General features: G+C 39.1%; 1 protein-coding gene and 1 long non-coding RNA gene across 2 annotated transcripts in view; one reads left to right on the top strand and one right to left on the bottom strand.

The window, feature by feature from the left end:
• Positions 1 to 1,880: 1,880 nt before the first annotated feature.
• The window catches only part of tbl1xr1a (tbl1x receptor 1a), a 152,506-nt gene continuing 143,676 nt past the window's right edge, over positions 1,881 to 10,710 (bottom strand). The window contains exons 8-16 of the mRNA XM_034180341.1: positions 9,102 to 9,165; positions 8,668 to 8,765; positions 8,439 to 8,499; positions 8,194 to 8,315; positions 5,783 to 5,857; positions 3,857 to 3,984; positions 2,790 to 2,955; positions 2,342 to 2,443; positions 1,881 to 2,242 (exon numbers count right to left, since the gene is read on the bottom strand). Coding sequence (XP_034036232.1) covers positions 2,216 to 2,242; positions 2,342 to 2,443; positions 2,790 to 2,955; positions 3,857 to 3,984; positions 5,783 to 5,857; positions 8,194 to 8,315; positions 8,439 to 8,499; positions 8,668 to 8,765; positions 9,102 to 9,165 — 843 coding nt within the window. The 3' untranslated portion in view covers positions 1,881 to 2,215. The remainder of the gene's footprint in view (positions 2,243 to 2,341; positions 2,444 to 2,789; positions 2,956 to 3,856; positions 3,985 to 5,782; positions 5,858 to 8,193; positions 8,316 to 8,438; positions 8,500 to 8,667; positions 8,766 to 9,101; positions 9,166 to 10,710) is intronic.
• Positions 5,908 to 10,710, top strand: part of LOC117519039 — an 18,858-nt gene continuing 14,055 nt past the window's right edge. Inside the window, exons 1-2 of the long non-coding RNA XR_004563144.1 lie at positions 5,908 to 6,210; positions 8,094 to 8,099. This is a non-coding gene — a long non-coding RNA (uncharacterized LOC117519039). The remainder of the gene's footprint in view (positions 6,211 to 8,093; positions 8,100 to 10,710) is intronic.

Here is a 10,710-nt window from a genome sequence, read left to right as displayed (position 1 = left end):
GGTTGACATTCCTGCTGTCAGCATGCCAATTGCACGCTCCCTCAAATCTTGCGGCATTTGTGGCATTGTGCTGTGTGATAAAACTGCACCTTTCAGAGTGGCCTTTTATTGTGGGCAATCTAAGGCACACCTGTGCACTAATCATGGTGTCTAATCAGCATCTTGATATGGCACACCTGTGAGGTGGGATGGATTATCTCAGCAAAGGAGAAGTGCTCACTATCACACATTTAGACTGGTTTGTGAACAATATTTGAGGGAAATGATGATATTGTGTATGTGGAAAAAGTTTTAGATCTTTGAGTTCATCTCATACAAAATGGGAGCAAAACCAAAAGTGTTGCGTTTATATTTTTGTATTTTTAAAAACAAGTGTTTTCAGGTTCAAGGTGGACAATGCTTCAAAAACAGAACTTTGCAAACAGAACGATGTCTTTCAAATCAAGTTCCCAAATCACGATGTTTGTTCATACTCGTCGTACGCCACCTTGACACTAAACTCATGCAAGTGTTAAGGTGGTTATACCTTCGATGACAGCTGTGACTGATCACATTACACTATGTAACAAATTTTAATTTTTGTTTTGTTCCTGGGTACACAGTGTGTTTTCCTAACCTGTTATGCCTTAAATAAATAGAAAATAGCTGTTATTCCACAGAAACTTTGCTTCTATGATCAGGACAATGATATTTTGAAATTTGTCTGTTTTCAAGAAGATTCTCGATTCGCCTTCACTACTACTGAGTAGTCTTCTAGAGTATTCTTTAACTGCTAGAACTGTCCAGAATTTTCTAGAAGTTTCCAGAATTATTTAGAAATTTCAAGAAACTTTTACAACTTTCTAGAACGTTAATAAAATCAAAGTTTGTGCTGAATGTAGTCATTTTTCCATAGACTTTAGACATAAACAGTTGAAATATAACACTTAGAAGCCAGGAACAAAAATTGTGTTACATACTGTTATCAACGCTGGTGTGCAGGGCTTGGCGTCTCTCCGACTCTAACGTGTGGGTAGTTTGTTACTACAGTCGATGCATAAATGCATTAGTGGGTACGTTTATGTCAGCAGAACAAACAAGCAAGCTGCATCCTTTTCCTTTGTTGATTTATTGCTCAAAGTTTAGCAACTACTAACTCCGCTTCACTGACTGTAAACTGCTCATTCGCTGTTAGTGGCTGTGGTGATGTTTGCAGAACTACGCACTGTGTGCATCCGGTCAACTCGTGGCTGTGATGCCAAAATTTACACAGTGCTTTTGATGGTCAAAGAGCTTTACAGTGATGCCTCACATTCACCATCCACACTGGGAACAAGATCTTGCTTGCCCAAGGGCCCTGAGCGATTTTCCAGGCCGATGGGGATTCAAACGGAGGATCCTCTGGTCACAAGCCCACTCCTTAACCTCTTGCCCATCTCTGTCTCAAAAAGTCCAAAAAAAATTTAAAAATGAATTTACTGAGAATGTGATACGGAATTTAACTGCTGTGTCGCAGCCTGCGAGCTTCCTGCATGAATTCGTGTTCAGAGCTGAGCACTGTGGGTTGTCATGGCAATGTACGTGGCTTGTCATGGCGAAGGAACGGTTTAATGTCTGGACTTGTCCACGCCCCCCCCCCCCCCAAAGGGAAAACTATAAAATCTTTGAAACAAGAGTTTGGAAATAAAAATAATAATAATAATAATAAAATTAATAAAAAGCCATTAAGTGCCATCCAGTTTTGTGGTGATGTTGATATGTCTGCACAATGAGCTCCAACTAAGAACAGAGATCAACACTTTGTCATTATTTTTCATTTGTATGAGTATGGGTTAAAGATTAAAAAAAAAAAAAATAATCCAAATTTTGGTACATATGCAGATCTGTACCTATCGTCTCTGTTTTTCTTTTGTGTTTTTTTTTTTTGTTGTTTTTTTCTTTTTTGTTTTTGTTTGTTTTTGTTATGTTTTTTTTGTTGTTTGTTTTTCAGGACTATGTCCCTTCTGCATCTCTGTAAGAGTCTGCGCAGACAGAGGCGCTTCCATCCGCCCGTTTATCTGTTCATCCCTGCATCTGGACCTGCTGTGTCGGGTGCTCGCTTCCTGTTCCTGCTTCCTGTCCATCGTTGGGCGGGGCCGTAGTCGTAAGCATGAGCAGTACGCAGGGCAAGCAGGGACAGTCATTTGGCTATGTACACATTCACGGTCGGTCCATGGCTTCCAACAGTCAATAATCACTATTTCCGAAGATCTAGTACACACACCTGAGACACACAGAAGCACAGAGTCAGTCCGTTAATCGCTGCCAAAGCTAACGTGTTGCTGCACGAATGGAGCGTCAGAGCAGCGCCGCAGTGACTTACAGATCCGTCTGATGCACTGGCTCCCACTTTGTCACCTGCTGCATTCCAGCAAACCTCAAAGATTCCTCCTGTCCCTCTATAACTGTGGACTAAGGCGCCAGTCTGCAAAACCAGAGGTAGGGACACACAATAAATGGACATTTACGGACACAATCATTCTTTATGCTCACGGGAGAGACAACTGTTTCAGAGTTAAAGACATTTTATGTTAAAAATCACCCAAGTACATCCTTATGCTAAATATGAATGAAATTAGTCAACTGGTTCTTGAGATATCGTGCTAACAAGCGAAAACAAGTGGGCCGACATGCTGATCGCTATATCTCCACCGTATTTCATACCAGGGGATAACAAGGACAACATGGACAATAACAACTTGTATCAGTCTCACTCAGCCATGTAAAGAATCGGCACAGACTTCTACAAAAACATGATATTCTCTTCCTACCTGTGTATTCCAGATGTGCACACATTTATCAAATGAGCCACTGGCAAGATGGCGACCGTCGGGGCTGAAAGCAACGCTGTAGACGGGCTCCTGGTGCTTGGTCAGCGTATGGATACAGATGCCCCGCTCGACGTCCCAGAGACGTACTGTAGAGTCAAACGACGCACTTTGGAAAAAGCAGAGGCGAACAGTATCACGAGAATTAACGACCGAGGTATAGATATAGATATAGATAAATGAGTAAAACGTAATTGTTCATCAGGGTTACAATTTAAACATAAACAACACCAAAATTCAAGTTGTAATTCTTTTCCTACATCCCACAAAATAACCAGGATGCCGAATTAATAAAACAAAGGTTAATACACTGAACGCTCTACAAACAGGAGAATTTAACTCCAGGATTTTTCAATCTTGGCTCCATTTTTAGATGTTCTAGGTTCGTCTTTTCACTCAAAACAAAACAAAAACCGTTGTAAATCCATCCAGCATTGACTCGGATGAGCTCGTTCTTCAGCCTGTAATAGAAATGAGCCCTCGTGGAGAATCAACTTGTAATGACTGAGGGGAGACCTGCACCGCTGAATGAGCAGAAGGATAAGGTAAGCAGTTAACTGCATAATCTACTTGTAGAAAATTCCAAAATTTTCTTGAAACTTCTAGAAAATTCTGGAAACTTCTAGAAAATTCTGGACAGTTCTAGCAGTTAAAGAATATTCTAGAAGACTACTCAGTAGTAGTGAAGGCGAATCGAGAATATTCTTGAGAACAGACAAATTTCAAAATATCATTGTCCTGATCACAGAAGCAAAGTTTCTGTGGAATAACAGCTATTTTCTATTTAAGGCATAACAGGTTAGGAAAACACACTGTGTACCCAGGAAACAAACAAAAATAAAAATTTGTTACATAGTGTAATTGACAAATCAAAATCATTTTTGTTCCGAATGAAAAGAGTCACCCAAAAGATGTAAAAATGGAACCCAGTGTGAAAAACTTCAGAATTCTCATTAAACATGAATTTGTATAAAGACGTATCTGTGGTGCTCACACACACACACACACACCTTGCTAGCATGAGATTAGCACTGGGGTTGTTGGTTCCAGGCCCAGTGGGACTCCATTTGATGGTGTAGATCTCTTTACTGTGGGCCTGAAGGTCGTGGACGCAAGCGTCCTGCTTCATACTCCAGATCTGAGGGGGGTGACGACAATGCATCAGGCACCTTTATTCACTTTCATCATCCCTTAAAAACATTTTAAATTTAAAGGAGAACTCAAACTCCAACACTGCCACAGCAAAGCAACAGTAGTACTGGTGGGAGTTTTCAAAATGACCCTTAGTTGTGCAACTTGTGAGAAGGTGATCAGAAGATTATTTGGACATTTTGGCTGCTGCACATATGTTTCCTGCAGAAATAACAGTCTGTGACTTTTCTATTGTTGGACACAACAACACTTATAAATTTAAAACTCAAATAATTATAGTAACAAGTATAAGTATTTCAAGTATTTTTGGAGACCACATCTGTGGCCATGACACTATTTTGAGGAAATCTGAATTCCTCAGATGAGCACCAAATATAAACAGACCGAGATGCTCCCACAACGAGTGGCTGTATCGTTTAATGAATTCAATTCCAAGTGACCAACGGAAGCAGCAAACATGAGACATGATGGTGGAAGACACAAACTTTTATTGAACTAGTGCAGTGCCTGTAGGAAGTATGCATTCCTATAGAAAAGTGGGAGCTTTGTTGACGATCATTGTTGAAGCTGGCTCATGAGAACCTTCTACCTTGTGATAATAAATCAAGAAGCATCTGTCTGTGTGTATGTGGCTCGCATATCTCTCAGAGTATTTGTGTATGATTAATTTCTTTAATTTATGTCTTCTGTCTCTCCCTATGAACGCGTTAGAGACAGGCATCTGTTTGAGGCACAGAGTGACTCATCTTTGTCGAAGCTGGCGCATGAGAATGTTTTGCCTTGTGCCTATAATGATGAGAACTTCAAAATAAAGGTTTTGAAAATTAATTTCCAATTTTCATAATAAAGGATGCACATCATCGTGCCATGTGCAAGATATATCCAAAAGCTGAGGCCGATCTGACAAACAGACCGACACGTGAGCCACATACACACACACATCTTGCTTTATAGATAGATGCAACATGCACACAAAATAAATTTAAAAAAATTTAAATTGGACGGGGATCCACATGCCCCTTTAATAATGTGTATCAGCCGAAGCCAGCTCTCATACAAACACTCTGATAATACTTAAATCTATGATTTCTCTTTCAAGATGTTGCACATATAAGCATTCATCAAACTCGCATAATTTAAATATGTAACTTCTGAACAACTGCGGTAATAAAATATAGCTGCTTCACCAGATTCTTACTGGGTTAATGAGCAACAACAGGTTTAACCTCCGTCACTGTCTCCAATCACAGAAACCCAGAAAAACAAAAATAAATCTGCTTCTTCTTATTTATCTCCTCTAAAAAAAAAAAAGTTGTACCACACAGACCCTCAGACAGCACTTTCTCTGTGACACACTAGTTCCATCTAATCACCCAGAATCTCCAGCAGCATCTTATTTTCTCCATTCACCAGCATATTTGCAGGAAAACACACACACACGTGTTCGGTGCACTTCACCGTTTAAGCTGAACAGCTCTGGGGAAACGTCCTGCTTACCTCCACAGAACTGAAGATGAAATTATGAACCATGAAGAGCAGAGAGAGCAAATAAAATAAAATGAACCATTTCAGATTTCTTTTTCATTTAATCTCTCTGGAGCTCAACTCGGAGAACCACAAATTACACACACACACACACAAACAAAACGAGGCATTCACATCGATTTTCGACAGTTGCCATGTAGCGATTATTATTTTCCTACGGGCTTAGCACCGTCGGGTCAGAGGTAGCCAATGATGACACCAGATGTCCGATATTTCAGCAGAGTTAGCGTTCAGCTCACCTTCAACGTCATATCGTCTGAGCAAGAGGCCAGCAGGTTCCCCGTGGGATCCCACTTGATTGCATTTACTTCATTCTGCAGAGAGAGGGGAGGGATAAAGAGATTTAAATACACGCGCGCACACACACACACACGGTGGAAGCAAGTACAGGCATTCCAATGATTTCTTTTCTGCCGACCCAGAAAGACCTCAAGATGACATTCAGTCTATTTAAGTCTCAAGTCCAAACACAGCTTATTAAAAAGTGTGGGGAAATCCTGACCAAACAGAATGAAGAGAAAACGCTTCCAAAGACTGAATGCAATGACTTTTGTGTGCTTAAACATTTTACACCCACAGATATGACATTTCCGTGCTCATTTCACTGTTAAAATCTCAGCCATGAGGACACTCAGATGAGTATTATGGCTTGCATAATGAAGTAAATGTCAGCTGGTACATGTGGTACTTTTTTTTTTAATCACCATTTACATGCTACACCTGACGAATTATTCAAGACCCCAAAAACTATTGGACACATACAATGTGGATATACGTTTCAGTGAAATATAATCACTTTCCTCCACCAACTGTTGGAGGAAAGTGGTTTAGTCAATTGCCTATATGCAATTGCTTATATGCAATTGTTAATTATGCAATGCATAATTGTTTATATGCATTATGCATATAAACACTGACCTCATCTTCATGCTTCAAATGAGAGCTAAAAGTACTGTTAGTAGTACTACTGCCAAACAGGCAACTAACATTGAAAATTCAGTAAGGTATGTCTTCTATAATATATTTCAATTCTAAAGTAGAACTCTACTAGCGTATACTAAGGTATATCTAAATATCTAAAAAAAAGAAGAGTAGAATAGAAGAGTATTGTTTATTAAGCTACAGGAACTGAAATGTTAGGAGCAAAAAAATCAATTATTGTCTGGAAATGTCCAAAAGTTTTTTCAAGCAAGAGAAAGTTGACATTAGTTGATAGGAAATACTACATTCAAAAACCATTAGTAAGGACCAAGACAACATTACATTGGATATCAGTCTTAAATATTACTTCATGGACTAGTTCTAATGAAGAACTGAAAACATGAAGGACATTAAGTAAAGACAATTTTAAAAAACAACAACATGCTGAACAAATATGAGAATTAGCAAAGAAAGACATCATACAGGAACATAAAGGATGTACTGTATTTTCATCAGTATAAGTTGCAGTTGTTTTGGTTTTTTGTTGTTTCTTTCTTTTTGACTAGTTTGGCAGATCCTGCAACTTATACTTCGATGAGACTTGTATACAGAAAAATCACTCAGTCACTGTTACCAGTGATAATAACTACTGATACTGGACTTTGCAAGAAATCAAAGCACTAAACAAAATAAACTCTAACAATAAAATAATAAATACCAACTACAGTGTTTCCCGTGGGGATCCACAGGCTCTAGTTTGGATAATGTTTATAAAATAGGTAGTTGACATGTTTCAAGGGTGGTAAAAAATTATGCAGTTTCTATAATGATTTTAACTGATAGTGCAGGAAATTAAAAAGAGAAAGTTTTGTGAATAATTGTATTTATTATTTGGTACATTTAGTTGCTTTTACAACTGGTAAGGTTGAGATATTTCCTTTGTTCAGAGCTTGTCCGGTTACCAGGGACTGATTAATGGTGATATCAACATCAGTTTTATCTAATATCCCTAATTTCTCCAAAAATATTTGTCCTATCATCTTTCTGTTTTCGTGGCCCATTCATCCTTGGCCCAAAATAGATAAGGAGACTAAATGGCAAATATCAGCTCTCCACAGTTTCCCCGTAAGTTAGACACACACGCACGTACACACAGAGGCCACTTCCCTTTTAATATATAAATAATAAAATAAAAATAAATAAAATTTAAAAAACATCAATGCACCAAAATTCCTTATTAAAGAGCTGATAATACAGGAAAAAAAGGTGTAACTTATACACCGGTGTGACATTTTTTTTGTTTGTTTATTTTTTTTTGCCTATTCAAGAGACTAAAAAAAAACAAAAAACAGGTGTGACTTAAACTCCAGTGCGAGTTATACTTCAGAGGTGGCTGAAGCTCCATTTTTCACAAAGTGGTGTGCCTGCACTGAAAACTTGGCACCCATGGCTGCAAGGCTGGAGCTGTTTGGAAAAACCAGCCAAGGCGTGTCCAACACTTCGCCCAACTATGATGCAAAATGACCACGTGTGAGAGCTGCATATGGATGCCGACGAGACCACAAGGCAGCGATAAACTAGAACCTTTTTTTTATTTTAATCCCTGTCTTAGACTGAAACTGATTTTAGTCAGCTGTTTCAGTCTCCTGTGGATACACGCTCACAGGTTGGACAGCATGCACACGCGCACATGCAAACACACACACACACACACACACACACTACTCACTGTGTGTCCTTGGAATGTTTTAATGGGTCTGTCTTGTCCCAGTTTACAGACGTGGATGCACATGTCTGTACTACAAGATGCAAACGTGTTGTTACTTTGCCAATCCACATCTAGTGCTGGAGCTGTGAGACACACACACACACACACACAAGACTTTTAGTAGATCATCTTTATCACCAAACACAAAGTTCTCAACACTTAATCAGTTTGTATACAGAAAGAAAAAGCTAAAGCGGCTTTGATACCTGAGTGGAAAGGAAACTGTTGTTTGGCTTCTCCTGTGTGGGCGTCCCATATGATTGTTGTCTGACAGAACACCCCCAAAAAATTAAGACAAATTTCAACACAACCATGTTTTTGAAGGTAAAATGCAAAATAAATTCTTTCATTACAAGATGATTTAATACCTAAAAAAACACTGCAGATGTAACTTGGGCATAATTGGGTTTGGTACAACAATTTCTGTATTTTTACCTTATCTACTCCTGCGCTAAGGATGAAATTGCCTTTTTTATTCCATTTGAGGGCAAAGATGGGACCTTTGTGTTGGCCAAGCGTACTGGCGAGGTTACCTGCAGTGCAGAGCACAAAGAAGAGGATTAAACTGTATTCAACCTGGAATAACACACTGGCTAAACAGTAACGCAGTATGTACATGTTCCTCTAGGTGGCAGCATACAACTGGCTTTTCCCATAAAGGCTGGAGCACAGGATGAGGAAAATATTATGTTGCAATGTAAAAAAAAACAAAACAAGTAAGGCACTGTGTTACACTGCCAAGTATTCAGTCATCTGCAACATTAATTGAATGATTTATTGTGAAAGCAGCGACACAATAATGACCAAACAACTGTTCTCGTTCTATCGAACAGTGCTCGATGGAAAAAAAAAAGTAAAAGTGATCTTACCGTCTTTAGTCCATATTCTAGCAAAACCATCATAGGAGCCGGTTGCTAACAGAGTGCCTTCACTCTGAGAGAGAGAGAGAGAGAGAGAGAGAGAGAATGTTAGCAAGCTGTGTTTGATCTAAGCTACAAACCCACCTGAATAAGCTGTGTTTGATCTAAGCTACAAACCCACCTGAATAGAAAATCTCCTTGTTACACTCACTCTAGATCGGGCTGCCCTCCAGGCAAACGAGAACCCTCACCAGGCCAAAGAAACACACCACAGAATACGCCAAAGAAAAATGGACAAAATAAAACCAAATATCCTATAATCAACAATAATTTGGCTCTGCAGTTCTGAGGTTGTTCAGCTCAGTTTTTGGCCCTCACATGTGGGGCTGCAAGCATGTCAAAAACACCTGCTGAAATACACTTTTTATAGAAGTAAATGACAAAGTAATTTTCAGATGAACAGACAGCTGTCACGGAAACATTGTTAAACTGTTTTTTCTCGCGGACCTTTGCAGTCCGCAGTGGTTTAAGTCTTTGCGACTGTCAATTCACCACAACCGCCTGTGTTTAACATGTGAAACTGTGTATAAAGATTTGATTCATTAGGTTTTTTCATCCAGGCTTTAACTTGAAAGGACAACATTTTAAGATGAAAAAAGAAAATTATAAAAGGCAGTTTCTCTTACAGCACAGCACTAGAATCTTTCTGCAGGGTCAGGGGTCTGTTAGTATATTGGTAAAATTTTACCAATAGCCTGAATCAGGGCAAACTTGCAGCCCACATGCCACATTTGACCCAGCTTCTGTTTGTTTTGAAATGGTTCACGGCACCACCGGGCCAGAAAAATACTCAAGGGGAAACCCTGAAAGGGATCACGTAGTGAAAAAGCAAGTTTTTAATCTACCTTTTACACTTTCATATGTTTGAGGTTTAATGTTGAATATCATCCAAGTCCCACAGTTCTATGTGTGATTTCACATTCTCTTTCTAACACCCCGTCACACCTTGACGATTTAGTCAGCGTATGTTGATTGTATTAAAAACACCGGCATACACGGGCGCACGTTTAATAAGTTATGGGTAACTTTTGTATAAGTTAAGAACACACTGAAGCCCACTTATATACGTCGTAATACGCAGAGTACCTCGAAAAATTTGGACATGCACAATATTTTTGATGTATGGCAGCGTTATGGCTCATAGGTCCCGCACATGCGGGACATATGTTGTAGGTAAGTTATGCGATTTTTGAGACGCATTTCTTGTAATTTACACATAACTCGAAATACGTCTGTTAATGCTCCATTGATTGGCTTAAAGCAGCAGTCCTCATGCAAACTGAGTGTTCCAAATATTAAAACCATTCACACACGGAGTAAAGACAAAGCCTTAATCTGACCTGCTTGTTTCAGCTGGATTCATCATCACAGCCTGACAAATATTTATCCACATAAAGTGTCCTGATTTTGGAAAATGACATCTGAAAATATTTAATTCCTTATTGTGGCTGAAGAAATGTAGCATTTTAAAGCAAATCCTTCGGTCGTTTGTCTGCTCCAATCAGGCCACGACCGGTGCTTTAAAAGTTTAAAGAGTCACAGCTCCTTATTCATTCAT

This window comes from Thalassophryne amazonica, chromosome 10 (assembly GCF_902500255.1).
Source record: "Thalassophryne amazonica chromosome 10, fThaAma1.1, whole genome shotgun sequence".
In the NCBI taxonomy this organism is placed as follows: Eukaryota; Metazoa; Chordata; class Actinopteri; order Batrachoidiformes; family Batrachoididae; genus Thalassophryne; species Thalassophryne amazonica.
The sequence above is the reverse complement of the archived record's forward strand: the minus strand, read 5'-3'. Positions and strand labels throughout refer to the sequence as shown.